The sequence below is a fragment of the Polypterus senegalus genome, chromosome 3 (assembly GCF_016835505.1).
Source record: "Polypterus senegalus isolate Bchr_013 chromosome 3, ASM1683550v1, whole genome shotgun sequence".
Classification (NCBI taxonomy): domain Eukaryota; kingdom Metazoa; phylum Chordata; class Cladistia; order Polypteriformes; family Polypteridae; genus Polypterus; species Polypterus senegalus.
The window spans coordinates 35,823,084-35,841,588 of record NC_053156.1 but is presented as its reverse complement, the minus strand read 5'-3'; the positions used below and the strand labels follow the sequence as shown (position 1 = coordinate 35,841,588).

Genomic DNA, 18,505 nt, shown 5'->3' with positions numbered 1-18,505 from the left:
TGAGGCGGCCTTCTGCTGTTATGCACCTAAAATCTGGAATAGCTTGCCAATAGGAATTCGCCAGGCTAATACAGTAGAGCACTTTAAAACACTGCTGAAAACATATTACTTTAACATGGCCTTTTTATAACTTCACTTTAACTTAATCCTGATACTCTATATGTTCAATTTCCTCATAATAATTATTCATAGTGGCTCTAAAATCCGTACTGACCCCTACTCTCTCTTCTGTTTCTTTTTCCGGTTTCTTTGTGGTGGCAGCCTGCGCCACCTCCACCTACTCAAAGCATCATGATGCTCCAACATTGATGGACTGAAAGCCAGAAGTCTACGTGACCATCATCATCAAGTCCTTCCATGAGAACCCTAAATACAAAGAGGACTGTTTGACTTATGTTAGGTAGATTGCCCAGAGGGGACTGGGCGGTCTCATGGTCTGGAATCCCTACAGATTTTATTTTTTTCTCCAGCCGTCTGGAGTTTTTTTTGTTTTTTCTGTCCACCCTGGCCATCAGACTTTACTTATTCTATGTTAATTAATGTTGACTTATGTTTATTTTTTATTGTGTCTTCTATTTTTCTATTCTTCATTTTGTAAAGCACTTTGAGCTACATTTTTTGTATGAAAATGTGCTATATAAATAAATGTTGTTGTTGTTGTTAGTACATTTTAATGAAAATGTAAAAGAACTTTTGTTTCGTAATTTGTACATTGACTCCAAAGCATAGAAACTGGATAAAAATAGATCATTAACTTTAAATTAATCATTTAGCAAATTATTGATTGTTTGCTAAAACCCTGGTCACTCAATGGAATGCCTCCAAAAAGCTTATTCGAAACAATACAGTACATCCCCCTAATACTGATCCTATTAAAACCCAGTATTCCATTTTAAGTGAATTAAATTCTTTCACCAGGACAGATTTACCTGTTTTATATGGAATAATCTCTCAACTGAAATACTCCATCAGCGTCATTGACCCAATACCATCAAGCTTTTACAATGAAGTATATGACATGCTAACTGATAGTGTGCTCGACACAATAAACTCATCAGTAGATATGGGGGTCTTCCCAGACTGCTGCTGCTAAACCTTTGATCAAGAAAAATAATCTCGACTCCTCTGTTTTGGACAATTTTAGACCTATTTCCAACCTGCCATTCTTAAGTAAAATTCTAGAAAAGGCAGTCATTACACAGCTAAATAGTCACTTATATCACAAATACTGCACTCGTTAAATTAGTAAATGACTTGCGGGTAAATGCAGGCAGAGGCTGTTTATTTGTTCTCATCCTCTTAGATCTGAGTGCCGCATTTGATACCATTGATCACAAAATTCTTATAAACCACCTTAGTCAGTGAGTGGGTCTCTTTGGCAATGTTTTAAATTGGTTTGAGTCTTACTTAACAGGTAGAAATTTCTGGTTGTTGGTTGTGGTAATTATAGTTATGGTAATTAGACACATGATATTCTATGTGGCGTTTCACAAGCATCTATCCTGGGTCCACTGCTCTTTTCAATCTAAATGCATCCATTAGGTCAGATTAATGTGAGCTACCACAGCTATGCTGAGGGCACACAGCTGTATTTATCAATAGCGCCTGATGACCCCGACTCTCTTGGTTCACTGACCTTCACCTTACACTCCAAATCGTAACCTTAGATCTTCAGTTGAGTGTCTGCTTATAATTTCAAGAGTTAAATTTAAATGAAGTGGTGAGACAGCCTTCTGCTGTTATGCACCTGAAATCTGGAACAGCTTACGGATAAAAATTTGCCAGGTTAATATGGTGGAGCACTTTAAAAAACTGCTAAAAACCCATTATTTTAACATAGCTTTCTCATAGCTACATTTTAATATCTTTACTATACTGTATATGGATTGAATGATCATTTTTATCATGGCTCTGCAATCCATACTAATCCTTACTTTTCTTTGCTGTTCTTTTTCAGTTTTTTCTTGCCACCACCACATGATCAAAGCACCGTGCAGTCCCTACATTGATGAATTGAAGGCCAGATGTCCACATGACCATCACCATCTAATTCTTTCATGTGAAGCCTGAAAACCATGAGGAGTGATTGAGATCAATTATGTTAGGTGGGGGTTAGGCAGTTATGGTCTTGGAACCCCTGCAGATTTTGTTTCTGTTTCTCTCAAGCCCTCTTTAGTTTTTTTCTCTCCTCCCAGCCATTGGACCTTACTATATTCTTTGCTATTTAGTATTGCCTGATGTTATTTTTTATAAATGTTCCTTTCTTTATTCTGTAAAGCACTTTGAGCTACACCATTTGCATGAAAATGTGCTATAGAAATAAAGGCTGTTTTTGTTATTGTTGTTGTAGCAGTCCAATTAAAAACAGAAGTTGATTGGAACAAAAACCTTCAGCCACAGTGAGTCCCCATGACCGATACTCAGAACCACTGGCTTACTGAATATCTGTTAAATCTTCAATGTATCTGTTGCCATTTGGTATTTATCTCATGCTCATGTTTTATTTCTTTTTTTGTAGAGAAAGAAAAAAATTAAAATGACATACAGAAAGCCATAACATCCTAGAGAGAAGAGCACCAGAGTCTAGGACAGCAGTACTCAAGTTCAGTCCTTGGATGCCATGATGGATGCAAGTTTCTATTCCAAGCAGAGCCACAAATCAGTGAGCCAGGCTGTGTGTTTAATTTTTCTCATTGTTTAATTAGTGAGCCTTTTTTCTTGTTATTTTGCATTAACAAAAGCGTGCTAGTAGGATATTTACAGTGTCTATAAAAAGTATTCATCCCCTTGGAAGTATTCATATTTTACTGTTATACAACATTGTATCAAGGTGGATTTTGTTAGGCTTTTTTGACACTGACCTACTGAAAAAGGCTCTTTAATGTTAATGTGATAACAGATCTCTACAAAGCAGCTCTGATAAATGGCAAATTTAAAGCACAAAGTAATTGTTGTCATAAGTATTCACCCCCTTAGTTCAGTATTTAGTCAGCCATGACAGCCTTCAGTCTGTACGCACAGGTCTTTATCTATCAGCTTTGCACATCCAGACTTTTTCCCCATACCTTCTGTGCAAAACTGCTCAAGTTCTGCCAGGTCACACAGGAATCGCAAGTGAACAGCCTTTGTCAAGTCCAGCCACAAATTCTCTGGACTCTGACTCAGCCACTACATTGTATTCACATTGTTGTTTTTAGCCATTCATTTGTAGCTTTGACTTTATGCTTGGGGACTTTGTCTAACTGGCTAGCAAACATTTTCCAAATGTGCAGGTTTTTTACAGACTGCATCAGGTTTTCCTGCAGCTAATCTTCTACCTGAAGGCAGGAGGTCAAACAGTATGTGTGACGGACGAATGAGAGACATCTTTCACAATTGTGGAGGCTCTATGCAGACAACATATCTGAAAAACATCCTGGTTCGAAGAGAGGGAGACCCCTATGATCCTCTCAGCTGTCCTCACATTCCTTCTCCTTAACTCTTGGTTCAAACAGGGACAGCCATCTCTTGCATCTTTGCTGCCTTAGATGAAGCTGTAAATGGCACCCAAAGTATGACCGATTCTCTGACACAACACTTTCAAAAATGTAGGATTATATACATTTCACTCTTTTATCTAGTATTACCTATATAACATTTATTTTGTAATCTGGTAGTTTAAATGGATGGGCGGCACGGTGGCGCAGTGGTAGCGCTGCTGCCTCGCAGTTAGGAGACCCGGGTTTGCTTCCTGGGTCCTCCCTGCGTGGAGTTTGCATGTTCTCCCCGTGTCTGCGTGGGTTTCCTCCGGGCGCTCCGGTTTCCTCCCACAATCCAAAGACATGCAGGTTAGGTGGATTGGCGATTTTAAATTGGCCCTAGTGTGTGCTTGGTGTGTGTGTGGGTGTGTTTGTGTGTGTCCTGTGGTGGGTTGGCACCCTGCCCAGGATTGGTTCCTGCCTTGTGCCCTGTGTTGGCTGGGATTGGCTCCAGCAGACCCTCGTGACCCTGTATTCGGATTCAGCGGGTTAGAAAATGGTTGGATGGATGGATAGTTTAAATGGATTATGAACTGATACTCACATTAATGTGTACATTTCATATGGACCGTAGGTATAAAATGGATTCAAAAAGTATTCAGACCCATTCATTTTTTCACTGTTATATTGCAGCTTTAGGCTAAAATCATTTAAGTTTTCCTTCTCTGGAACACTCAAAACCCCAAAATGAGAAAGGAAAAACAGGATTTTTTTTGCAAATTTATTAAAAATAAAACTACTTCAGCTTTTCTGCAGGGGTATGTGAGGTCTGAGATGACCAAGAGTGTTTTCTTCTAGGATCTCGTCTAAATAGAAACTACCTGCATAAGTACATATAGCAGCTTGGCTATCTACTCTTCTTCTTCCTCGGATCATCTTCTTCCATATCAATCTGTCCTCTGTATCTTGTTCTGTTACACCCATCACCTGCATGTCCTCTCTCATCACATCCATAAATCTTCTCTTAAGCCTATCCTTAGCATCCTTCTCCCAATATACCCAGCATCTCTCCTCTGCACATGTCCAAACCAACGCAATCTCATGCAACCGTCCAACTTGAGCCGACCCTCTAATGTACTCATTTCTAATCCTATCCATCCTTGTCACACCCAATATACAGTATATATAAAATCCTAAGCCTAAAAGTGCAACGATTTTGTGTAATGATTTTATGTAACGTTTTTATGTCACTTTTTTGTCACGCTTTAAATCTGGTTTATTTTAAAACCTACATATATATGTTTGGTATCATTCTTTTCAGAATTTATACAGACTTAATGTGATGTTGTTAGATTTTCAGATTCTTATTCTGTTTATAAATTATAAACTAAAAAATATCAAGAACTCACATCCTACGAGACAAGACTTGTGCCAACAGATTTAACCACGCCCAGAGCCGGAAATAAAAGACAAAGAGTAGGACAGCTGCTGTACAAGATTTTAAATGTTTGAAGCACTGCGCGAGATGCTGTCCTACTCTTTGTCTTTTATTTCCGGCTCTGGGCGTGGTTAAATCTGTTGGCACAAGTCTTGTCTCATGGCAGCAACAGCAAGCCAGCAGCTGATCGAGCAAAGAGGAGGTATAAAAAACACTATTTGTTTCCCATTGTATTACCATTTAAGAGGGGGTTTCGGAGGAGCGACCGCATCTCCCTGGGGTGCATTCAGCCCCCCTCGTCACAATGCAATGATGATCTAATGATCATCTGTGCGATATTATCAACTTGAACTTAAAACTAATAATGACATACATATTAAAAAACAATAAAATATGCAATTAAGTGTTATTTCAATGTATAAAATGTTTTATCACTCCTCATTTTTGTATTCTTTTCACATCCCATGGGATTTCAAGATTGTAAGTTTGGTTTAAAATGGACTGCCTTCCCCATCTACAACAGATATTAACACTAAACGGATAAAGCATTTAAATATTAGAACAAAATGTATGTGAACAGGCAATTCAGCCTGATATTTCTTCAGTCTAACTTACCCAATTTCTCCAAGTCCTATTCTCTACTGCGGGTCAGCTCAGGTTAGAAAGGGGAGCATGCAGTGGTACTACACATTGCCGCACCACACAACGAAACAGCTCGGGATCCCAATTGGCAACCCCCCAGGCAGACACGCAGTCCTGTTCCACCCACTGGAAATGACCCTCTATCTGCTGCAGCCTGGCAGGACCTTTGGCTTGGTCCTGCTGCACGGGTCCTCAACAATGAGCTGGATCACCCTCAAGGAATTGTGCCACATGGCTGTAGTGCTGTAACTGACACTCCATGAGCAACTGCTCATTCAACACAAAGTCAAACCAGCGGTATACAATGATACTTGTAGAGACACAGTACCAAAGGAGTTGGTCACTAGATAGCGTTTAAGTCTCGCAACCACATAGCAAAACAGAAAGCTCTAGGACTCTAAAGACTTGCACCTTCGTCCTTTTGGAAAGAGATTTGGAGCGCCACAACCCCCTGCTTTCCAGTGACCTCATGACCCCCCATCCTCTCCCAATCCATCTTCTGACTTCATGAATGTCACTGCCAAGATAAATAAACCTCTTGAAGTGGTCGACACTCTCTCTGCAGACAGACCCACTGCTGATGGCTATGCCAAAGAGGTAATTAAAGGGCCGGATCTTGGTGTTTCATTCAGGAAACGCTCAAGCCCAGAGACTCGGACTTCTCTCTCAGTCTCTCGAGAACCACAACCAGAGCCTCCATTAACTCTGTGAAGATCACAGCATCGTCAACAAAGTCAAAATCAGTGAATCTCTCTTCATCAACAGATGGCCCACAGCCGCTGGACCCCATGACCTTGCCCAACACCAAGTCCATGCCATTCTGTACTGGACTACGTAGTTATTTATTATATGTGTCTGTGGTTCTTTATGTGAAGAAAAGTTTCTCAGTTCTCATTGTAAAATAACAGCTTGAGATCAACTGTACTAGTTCCTTTCACAATTTTAAACTTCACTCATGTCACCTCAATGTCCATTTGCTTAAAGTTTCAACTCCTTCAGTGGCTCCTCATAGCTCATACCTCTCAGTCCTAAATCAGCAGATTGCTATTCTCTGGACTTTCCCCAGCGCTGCTATGTCTTAATATGTAATATGGAGTCCACAACTGAACACAGTACTCCAGGTGAGGTGTTACAAGTATGTTATATAACTTATTAATTGCCTCCTGTGACTTTTACTCTCTATACCTGGGGCACTATTTAACCTAACATCATATTAGCCTTCATGACCACTTCTGTACACCATCTGGAAGTGCTCCGTTACCAGACCAGCCCAACTCTTAGGCCCTTCTCATAAGGTGTGCTTTTAAGTTTGAAACCTTCCATTTCTGCATTGAAATCTAGTATTTTAACTTACTATCTGTAATACTTTGCATTTATTTACATTGAATTTTATTTGAAAGATATTTTACTAAGTCTGTATTCTGTCTAGGCCTGTCTGTGACAATTCCCTTAACCTGATCTATGCCTAAACAAAATTTGATTGTTGAGATCTACAGAGATTTCCTTGGACTTTATGACTTGTTTTTTGTCCTGATGTGCAGTGTGATTTGTTGGATCTTATATACACAGGTGTGTGCCTTTCTAAATAACATCCAATTAATTCAGTTTGCCACAGGTGGACTCCAGTCAAGTTCTAGACACATTTCAAAGACAATTAAACCAAACAGGAGGCACTTGACCACAATTTAGAAACCCCAGCACATGGTCTGAATACTTACAGCAATGAGAGATTTCAGCTTTCAATTTTTAATACATATGTAAACTTTTCAGAAAACATGTTTTCACTTTGACCTTTTGGGTTACTGAGTTTGGCTTGATGAACAAAAACAACACATTGACCCATTTACAATTAAATGTACAATACAGTAAAGCGTGCAGAAGGTGAAGGGGTCTGAATACTTTCAGAATATTTTGCCACACCAAAAAGCCTCTCTGCCCAGTCACTATTAAGAGATTAGATGTGGAGGTGGTGGTGCACTGCAACAAGTATTCATGGTCCACATCAGTGACAGGTTGTACTGGTCTGGCAAAAAAGCAGCTTTAGAAGAAAGGGCAGACTCTTTTTTTCTTAGGAGATGGTGCACCTTTAATGTGAGTAATGACCTCCTTTGTATCTTCTACTACTCTGTGATGACCATTGTGTTTTTCTGCATTGTGGTGTGCTGGGCTGGTAACATCACTTCAAGAGAGGTCTGCATAATCGACAAGCAAATTAAGAAGGCAGGCTCAGTTATGGGCTCACTCACAACCCACTGTAGGTAGTACTAGACAAGAGAATGAAGATATAATTGATGGCCATTATGAACAATTCTGCACATCCTCTCTCTGACAAACTGGAATTGGGTAATTTCAGCCTATGAAATACTCAATAGAAGTGTCTCAAGAAACACTTCTGGGGCACATTAATACTAATAATAACAAATTTTACTTTCCCATGCTCAAGGCGCTTGCTTCATGCATACCAATACGCCTTTATATTGCCTCACTGGGCTTCTGTTTTATCATCAGCCAAATCAGATTTTTATTTTTTTTTGTAATTTCTGTGAGTGTTTGAGGGAGGTTGTTATTGTTATAATAAAGTACTTCTTTACTTCATGTTGTTCAGTTTTTAAGCTTATGCAAAAGCTTAATTTTGGAACAAATAAAGTAATATTTATATCTATAAAAATGTAAACATATTTATTTTATAAAAAAGACACCACAGTACATTGACAATTAATCTTAGGTGATATTTTACAGCATCCATTACTTGAGCAAACAGTCTGAAACAATCTAAAGACCATTTCTACACATCTAAGTCATCATCAGGATCCTCCTCATCAAAGTCATCTTGGGCATCAGGCTCATAAACAATCTTTCCTCCACCTGGACGAGGCTGTAAGATAGAGTGCTTCCTGTGTGAAGGGAAAACAACACACAAGGTTAACTTGATATTTTGGTATACAATAAACATTTGTCTTCAACCTCTATATTTGACATATATATATATATATATATATATATATATATATATATATATTATACACACACACACACATATATTTATACATACATATATATATATATATATATATATATATATATATATATATATATATATATGGTAGATAGGGGGCGCTCTCGCTCCCTTGAACCCCTGTCCACAACTCCAAACACCAGGTAAAAGTCCTTAAGTTGACTTTATTAATTCGCCACAGTGTACAAAACACCCTCTCCTCCACAATACTCATAAATACACACAATAATCACTATAAAGCAATCCTCCAGCTCCCAGAAGCGCTGCCTCCCTTCCACCCAGCTCGCCGTCTGGGAGCTCCCACAGTCCTTTTATATCTCCTAACCCGGAAGTGTTCCCAATCCCCAGTCCATGTGATGCTCAATCACTTCCGGGTCAGGTAAAAGCTCTTCTCTTCAACCTGGAAGCCCGTCGCTCTTCCTATGACGAACTTCCGGGTCATAGGGCACGAAGAAGTCCTCGGTCCTCCCTGCAGCTCCCTCTTGTGGCCTCCATGGCATTCAGCAGGGCTGTGCATAAAAACCACATTGTCCATGCTGCACCTGCAGGTCTTCTGGGGACCTCCATGCTGCAAGGAGGGCTCCACCTGGCGGCTTGGGAGTATTGGCTGGGATAAACGGCCGGCCATCCTCCACAATATATATATATATATATATATATATATATATATATATATATATATTATATATACACACACACACACATACTGTCATATAAAAAAGTTTGGGAACCCCTCTCAGCCTGCATAATAATTTACTTTCAACAAAAAAGATAACAGTGTTATGTCTTTCACTTCTTAGGAACATCTGAGTACTGGGGTGTTTTCCGAACAAAGATTTTTAGTGAAGCAATATTCAGTTATATGAAATTAAATCAAATGTGAAAAACTGGCTGTGCGAAAATTTGGGTCTCCTTGTGATTTTGCAGAGTTGAATGCATGGAACTGCTCAATACTGATTACTTGCAACACCAAATTGGTTGGATTAGCTTGTTAAACCTTGAACTTCATAGACAGGTGTGTCCAATCATGAGAAAAGGTATTTAAGGTGGTCAATTGCAAGTTGTGCTTCCCTTTGACTCTGCTCTGAAGAGTGACAGCATGGGATCCTCAAAGCAACTCTCAAAAGATCTGAAAACAAAGATTGTTCAGTCTCATGGTTTAGGGGAAGGCTACAAAAAGCTGTTAGTTTCAACTGTAAGGAATGTAATCAGGAAATGGAAGGCCACAGGCACAGTTGCTGCTAAACCCACGTCTGGCAGGCCAAGAAAAATACAGGAGCGGCATATGTGCAGGATTGTGAGAATGGTTACAGACAACCCACAGATCACCACCATCTTGCTGCAGATGGTGTATCTGTACATTGTTCTACAATTCAGCGCAATTTGCACAAAGAACATCTGTATGGTAGGGTGATGAGAAAGAAGCCCTTTCTGTACTTACACCACAAACAGTCGCTTGTTGTATGCAAATGCTCATTTAGACAAGCCACATTAATTTTGGAAAGAAGTGCTTTGGATTGATGAGCCAAAAATTGAGTTATTTAGTCATAACAAAAGGTGCTTTGCATGGCAGCAGAAGAACACCGGGTTCCAAGAAACACACCTGCTACCTACTGTCAAATTTGGTGGAGGCTCCATCATGCTGTGGGGCTGTGTGGCTTGTTCAGGGACTTGGACCCTTGTTAAAAGTCGAGGGTTAGATGAATTCAACCCAATATCAACAAATTCTTCAGGATAATGTTCAAGCATCAGTCACAAAGTTGAAGTTACACAGGGGTTGGATATTCCAACAAGACAATGACCCAAAACTCAGTATGAAATCTACAACGGCGTTCATGCAGTGGGAGAAGTACAATGTTCTGGAATGGCCGTCACAGTCCCCTGACTTGAATATCATCGAAAATCTATGGGATGATTTGAAGGAGGCTGTCATTTACGCGGCAGTCATCAAACTTAACTGAACTGGAGAGATTTTGTATGGAAGAATGGTCAAAAATACCTCCATCCAGAATTCAGACACTCATCAAAGGCTATAGAAGGCGTCTAGAGGCTGTTATATTTGCAAAAGGAGGGTCAACTAAGTATTGATGTAATATCTCTGTCGGGGTGCCAAATTTATGCACCTGTCTAATTTTGTTATGATGCATATTTTCTGTTAATCCAATAAACTTAATGTCACTGCTGAAATACTACTGTTTCCATAGGGCATGTCATATATTAAAAGGAAGTTGCTACTTTGAAAGCTCAGCCAATGGTAAACAAAAATCCAAAGAATTAAGAGGGGTTCCCAAACTTTTTCATATGACTGTGTATATATATATATATATATATATATATATATATATATTTATGTATATATAAATATATACTTAGCAAAAAAAGAAACGTCCTCTGACTTTCAACAGTTTTTACTTTCAGTAAACTTAATGTGTAAATATTTGTATGAACACTAAAAGAGTCAACACCATAAGACATAAACTAAAAATGTTTCACAATGTGTCCCTGAATGAAGGGAGGCTCAAAATCAAAAGTACCAGTCAGTATCTGGTGTGGCCACCAGCTGCTTGAAGTACTGCAGTGCATCTCCTCCTCATGGACTGGGCCAGATTTGTCAGTTCTTGCTGTGAGATGTTACCCCACTCTTCCACCAAGGCACCTGCAAGTTTCTGGACATTTCTAGGGGCAATGGCCCTAGCCATCGATCCAAATCGATCCCGCTCCAGGGTACAGGCCTCGGTGTAACGCTCATTCCTTCGACGATAAACACGAATCCGTCCATCACCCCTGGTGAGACAAAACCGTGACTCATCAGTGAAGAGCACTTTTTGCCACTCCTGTCTGGTCCAGCGAAGGTGGGTTTGTGCCCATAGGCGGCGTTGTTGCTGGTGATTTCTGGTAAGGACCTGCCTTACAACAGGCCTACAAGCCCTCAGTCCAGCCTCTCTCAGCCTATTGCGGACAGTCTGAGCACTGATGGAGGGATTGTGTGTTCCTGGTGTGACTCGGGCATTGTTGTGGCCATCCTGTACCTGTCACGCAGGTGTGATATTCGGATGTACCGATCCTGTGCAGGTCTTGTTACACGTGGTCTTCCACTGCAAGGATGATCAGCTGTCCTTCCTGTCTCCCTGTAGCGCTGTCTTAGGCGTCTCATAGTGCGGACATGGCAATTTATTGCCCTAGCCACATCAGCAGTCCTCATGCCTCCCTGCAGCATGCCTAATGCACGTTCACGCAGATGAGCAGGGACCCTGGGCATCTTTCTTTGGGTGTTTTTCACAGTCGGTAGACAAGTCTCTTTAGTGTCCTGCGTTTTTAGAACTGTGACCTTAAATGCCTACTTTCTGTAAGCTGTTAAGGTCTTAACGACCATTCCACAGGTGCATGTTAATTAATTGATTATGGTTAATTGAACATGCATGGAAAACATTGTTTAAACCCTTTACAATGAAGATCTGTAAAGTTATTTGGATTTTAAAAACATTATTGTTGAAATACACAGTCCTGAAAAAGGGACGTTTCTTTTTTTGCCGAGTATATATACTGTAATATATATATATATATATATATATATATATATATATATATATATATAAAAATAGAAGTATATTATATAAAAGGAAATCCTGGGACGAGACTTTCTTGGAAATAATTCCAACTCCTGTGAAAGATAATTTCAGGTCCTGCGAGACAAGACTTTTGACAAGAGACAAGATTTTGACAAGTCCCACTCTCCTCTCAAATATTTACAACCACCCCCACGGTCCACTCACTTCTCATTCGTGTGAATGCTATTGTCAGACACAGTTTCTGCGCTCTCTGCTCCACGCAGGGTTGGAAATAAAAGATAGAGTAGCAGACAAAGTAGAACGTCGTAAAGAGGTTCAAAAACTTTGGTGCGATACACATGCAGAGCAGGTTAGAGATTATTAAAGTAGTAAAATTCAAAAGTCTCAAAAACCTGATAGTAAAGATCACATTAGCACTAACAAACGGAAATTATTAGTTGGTGAAATAATGGAACAGCAAAAACAGATAGAATATATAGACATGGGTGATATGACAGAAGTATGTCGATATTGTTTGACTTTAAACTTTAAGTCAGAGACTTGTAGATTGTCAAATTCATGTTGCCATCAGGGAAAAGTAGTGTTTCTTCTCAATGAAGAGGTCTATCTACAAGAATTAAAAGATTTGTTTTATGCTGAAAGTGAAATCCACATACGCAAGCGGCAGAGACATGAAGTGGCTGGCGCGTAGTGCAGGCTGAGGCATTGGCGAGCGAAGTCCCTAGCGTATTCATGTATCATGTATCCCTTTGACACTAGATCCGGGGGAGCAGCCATGGGATCCATGCTAAGTCCCCTGGAACACTTGGTGGAAGCCCCCCTGGATTGCATCGGGGCCACAATTTTGGAACTCATTCCTATTGGGCTTCGTGGACACTGCCAGGGGGAGCTACACGACTTAATGAGCCTGTCTTGGTGAGAGCACAGCCGGAAGTAGGTCAACGAGCACCTGCAGCACTTCCAGGTGGGCTAACAAAGAAGCCAACAGTCACCACTCCAGGCGCCAGAGTTGGGAAGAGGAGGAGGACAAAGCTGCCTGGGAGGAGTCAGCGCCGACAGAGCACTAATTTCACTATATATATATATATATATATATATATATATATATATATATATATATATATATAAATGAATCAGCAAACAACTACAAGAAGCACAATCAAGAAACATTTCAGATGAATCTGTGCTTTTAACTAGACACTGTTACCTATCTACTTTGCTAATAGACTATGAAGAGCTAGAGGCCTATCACAGTATCTCTGGAGGCAAAACAGCAAAGAGCTGTTACATGGCATACACCCACATTCACACTGGGCCAAATCATGTACGACAATCATCGTAACATACATGTTTTTGGGATGGAAGGAAAGCCATAGCAAGCATGAAGAACAACTCAGGAGGCAGCAGGGAACAGATGCTAAAGTTGCACGGAAAGAGACTTGAGTAGAATCTATAGAACAGTCCATGGAGCCATTAGTCAGCAACAGTAACCACTCCATCACCTCAGTGGCCTTTATTATTGTTTTTTTTATTTTAAATAAAATATTAGACATGATTATGTATGCAAATATACATTCAGAAAACTTTTTAATCCATTTCAGGTTTGCGGTGCGCAGGGGACTATCCCAGTAGCACTGGGTGCAAGGTAGGAATTAACCCAGGACAGGGCACCATTAACACAAAACAGGTTCATCTTTCAGGTTGTAATTTTAATGGGTATCAATCATACCCAACCGGTTTTACAAAACTGAATATAAAACTGTTTAATACTGATACAGACTCTCAAGTTCACAAAATGATAGTTTGATTCTAATGAGGGGTTTCTATCATTGCAAAGCAAACAAATTATTAATTGGATTTGTTTTTGCACATAGAATATTAAAATACTAATCTCTTTTACATTATCCTAACATATACAATGGTTGTAATTTTACTTATTCCCAACAATAATGAGCATAACCAATTAATAGTTTTAGTATGGCATTAAAACTACTTTCTAAGCAATCTTGGGCTTGGAATTTAAACCCATTTTTACTGGTTTAATTGTTGCATCCAACTCACTATGAGTTTCTCACTATAGCACTTAACGTTCATGCAACCCAACAGTAGACAAATACATATAAAAAAAATTGTATCCTGATGTTATAAGACTTGTTACTTCCATATCTACTTTCATAAAATTTGTCAGTTTAGAGTCCTTTTTCCTCCTTACACTTCCAAAAAGACTATGTGAAAAGAACTGCTTTCATAATATCTCTGACTTAATGATTTTATTTCAATTTACAATGTTTATCTTAACCTTAAATTAATATAATTTACATTATCATTTATTTATGTTACCACTAATCTGAGATGAAAGAAGGGCAATACAAAATAAATAAAAATGTCCATATACAGGTAAGGTGTATATCAAAATTCTACACACCCCTACTGAAATGTCAACTTTTATCATTTTAGCATTTACATCCACTAATTTCAAACCACTTTCTTGTAACTGACAGTATGTATGTGAAAAACTCATCATAAAAATGAATCAAAAATAAACAAAATTCTAATTTTTTAGTTGCTCAATAAGACACACACACCCTCCATTTATGATGCTGGTTGTAACTGTGTTTAGAATTAATTGATGATAGTCTAAAAAATGTCCTAAGGTCACATGTCTTAAGCTGTAGTGATTTTTATTGACACTAAACAAAAAACAGGTGTTCCTGTAGGATTTTTCTCTATCCCATGTTTCTTGTTTGCATAGTGTAGAGATAACCATCAGCCAAACCTGAAATGTGTTAAAGGTGTTGAAACTTTAATATACTGTACACGATCAAGGGATGTCAGTTGGCAAAACACTCTGATCCTGACCCTGAAAGTGGTATTTTACAGTGGCAGTTTTATAGGTGAAATTAAAAATTAACTTGTATTTACTAAAATATGTGAATGTTACTGTTTTTCAAGTATTTGTGGTTTAATCGTTATGTTACTTGTTTCACAATCAAGTCAATATGGATGCCGAAAACCACAAAATCAACAATCTTGCTATCAAAAAGTTTCTAATGTTAGAGAACAATACACTTTAGGAGTTTCACTCTTGTCTAGGACCAGACCCCTTTATATCCCTGACTCAACAGTTTGAACTACAGAATTCCATCATGACAGGATTGCTCTTAAAGTTGTGGATGGCCTTTAATTGAATAAAAAGACCACCATGGAGCTACTGTAATGGGCATTTGTAGAGTGATGGTACATGAGACAGTAGACACTTTAGGCATTAATTAGGGGACAGATGAATCCATTCTTCACAAGCAATTAAACATGAGCATGGTCTGTGCATTTTGGGTGGCCAGAATGATTACTGAAATGAAGAATTACTGCATCCAATGTTCTAAGTAGAATCTCAAGGCAACAAATTTAAACTGGGAGAAACTTAAGAAACACTTCATAACTGGGTGTAAAAGGTTGATAAACCACTATGACTCAGGGTTACAACAAACAATGTAAAAAAAATGGAAGAATGTTTATTTTCCAACCAAGGCAAGATAAGAGCATGAGAACATTTTTTTATAATGTTGAGTGTATGGTCCATACTGACTACACTACTATCCATAACCAGTTGATATTACACTAACTTGCTTTGGCAATTGGGGTGTTCTACCAGGGATAAATGGTGTCCTCGGATCCAAGACTAAGGGGTCAGACAGCATAAGTTTAAACCTGATGAGTCCCCCAAGTGCTACTTCACTGTAATATACATTAGCATTTAAGGTCTTTGACAGGGGAACACACCTCCAATCTCCAAAATGGTTAACATTTACATATGCATCTGCTTTCTTTGAACAGGAATACTTTGAAAGATGCAGACTTTAAATGAGGACCCACAATTGTATTAATGAGCCTCCAAAACATTATATTGCCAATTATTTTCGTCCACTTCAAGCACTAGAGAAAACAACCCCAAAAGGAAAATATTCATTACACACAAGTGTGCAGCCCATAAACATTAGTGGTGTTTATAACAAGCTAAAATGTGATTCAGTATTAGAACTTTATTGTCTGCCTATTGTCTCCCCTCTTTAAAAAGGGGGACCGGAGGGTGTGTTCCAACTATAGAGGGCCTCCTGGAAAAGTCTATTCGGGGTTCTGGAGAGGAGGGTCCGTGGATAGTCGAACCTCGGATTCAGGAGGAACAGTGTGGTTTTCGTCCTGGTCGCGGAACAGTGGACCAGCTCTTCACCCTTAGCAGAGTTCTGGAGGGTGCATGGGAGTTTGCCCGACCGGTCTACATGTGTTTTGTGGACTTGGAAAAGGCATTCGACCGTGTCCCTCGGGAATTCTGTGGGGGTGCTCGGGAGTATGGGGTACGGACCCCCTGATAAGAGCTGTTCGGTCTCTGTACAACCGGTGTCAGAGCTTGGTCCGCATTGCCGGCAGTAAGTCGAGCCCGTTTCCAGTGAGAGTTGGACTCCGCCAGGGCTGCCCTTTGTCACCGATTCTGTTCATAACTTTTATGGACAGAATTTCTAGGCGCAGCCAGGGTGTTGAAGGGGTCCGGTTTGGTGGACTCAGGATTGGGTCACTGCTTTTTGCAGATGATGTTGTCCTGTTTGCTTCATCAGGCCGTGATCTTCAGCTCTCTCTGGATCGGTTCGCAGCTGAGTGTGAAGCGGCTGGGATGAGAATCAGCACCTCCAAATCCGAGCATGGTCCTCAGCCACGAAAAGGGTGGAGTGCCCTCTCAGGGTTGGAGGAGAGATCCTGCCCCAAGTGGAGGAGTTCAAGTATCTCGGGGTCTTGTTCACGAGTGAGGGAAGAATGGAGAGTGAGATCGACAGGCGGATCGGTGCGGCATCCGCAGTGATGCGGGCTCTGCATCGGTCTGTCGTGGTGAAAAAGGAGCTGAGCCGTAAGGCAAAGCTCTCAATTTACCAGTCGATCTACGCTCCTACCCTCACCTATGGTCATGAGCTATGGGTAGTGACCGAAAGAACGAGATCGCGAATACAAGCGGCTGAAATGAGTTTCCTCCGCAGGGTGTCTGGGCTTTCCCTTAAAGATAGGGTGAGAAGCTCAGTCATCCGGATGGGGCTCAGAGTAGAGCCGCTGCTCCTCCGCATCGAGAGGAGTCAGATGAGGTGGCTCGGGCATCTGATCAGGATGCCTCCTGTACGCCTCCCTGGTGAGGTGTTCCGGGCACGTCCAACCGGGAGGAGGCCCCGGGGAAGACCAGGACACGCTGGAGGGACTATGTCTCCCGGCTGGCCTGGGAACGCCTTGGGATTCTCCCGGAAGAGCTGGAAGAAGTGGCCGGGGAGAGGGAAGTCTGGGCCTCTCTGCTTAAGCTGCCACCCCCGCGACCCGACCTCGGATAAGCGGAAGAGGATGAATGGATGGATGGATGGATGTCTGCCTATGGCTATGGCAAAAAAAAAAAAAATACAGGCTTGAACATACAACTGATGAAAAACATGAAAAGAAATACTTGAGTGACCATTGAAAACAAGAGAAAAAATATATGGTCCAGTAACGATAATAATATATGCTCAAATTTCACCTTATTCCTAATTACCAGTTTCATTGTAAAAGAATACACTTTCCTGTAAAATTGTGTCATGCAATGACCAACAAAAGCCAAGTCGCTAGGAAATGAAGGAAATGATCTAATGCAGGAATGTTTACCTAATATGCAATTGTATATAGAATGTTCGAGAGTAATCAGTTCCAGTGACCTAATGTTATTTTTTATTATTTACTGAAGCCTTTATCCAAGGAGACTTACAATATTTCACATACATTTGGTTACAATTCACTTGTTTATCCAATTGGAGCTCAGGCAAGTGAAGTGACTTGCACATTGTCACACAGTTTTAGCAGAAGAATTTGAACCTACACCCTTGGGATTTGAAGTCCTACGTCCAAAACTTTATAACCACTACACCACACTGCCTGCCAATAATATTAGTCTTTGGGAATAACCCTACAAGTGCCGTACACAAAAAAGTACTCTGTAACAAAGTACTTCTGATACAGTACTGTACTTCCAATTAACCAAAGGCAACTGAGGCCCAATGTCAGGTGAAATTTCCTAGGCAAAGCTAGCTAACACAGCCAGTTTTTATATACAAAAAGAAAAAACACTTCCTTAGGACCATTTAACCTCTAAAAGACTACTTCAGTAAAACAGCAAGTATCTAAATCAATAATGAACTTAATTACAATGAGATTTATTGATTAGAGAAAAAAAAAAACTAACTTTTTTTCACTAAAGGTGAATGGAAGGGAAAGCCTTTCTTTCGCATGACGTTCTTCCTCTGATAGTCGAAGATTAAATGTTAAATTAGCTGCAGGGTCCACCTGGGAGAGATAAACAAAAGCAGGTGAAAGCAGGTGG

General features: G+C 40.1%; 1 protein-coding gene and 1 long non-coding RNA gene across 2 annotated transcripts in view; one reads left to right on the top strand and one right to left on the bottom strand.

The window, feature by feature from the left end:
• Window positions 1-2,013: 2,013 nt before the first annotated feature.
• Window positions 2,014-3,666, top strand: LOC120525013. The gene is made up of 3 exons (XR_005632880.1): window positions 2,014-2,105; window positions 2,351-2,399; window positions 2,519-3,666. It is a non-coding gene; the product is annotated as an uncharacterized LOC120525013 (long non-coding RNA).
• A 4,534-nt stretch (window positions 3,667-8,200) lies between these two features.
• elp5 (elongator acetyltransferase complex subunit 5) overlaps window positions 8,201-18,505 on the bottom strand; it is a 53,172-nt gene continuing 42,867 nt past the window's right edge. The window contains exons 7-8 of the mRNA XM_039746935.1: window positions 18,368-18,468; window positions 8,201-8,432 (exon numbers count right to left, since the gene is read on the bottom strand). Coding sequence (XP_039602869.1) covers window positions 8,324-8,432; window positions 18,368-18,468 — 210 coding nt within the window. The 3' untranslated portion in view covers window positions 8,201-8,323. The remainder of the gene's footprint in view (window positions 8,433-18,367; window positions 18,469-18,505) is intronic.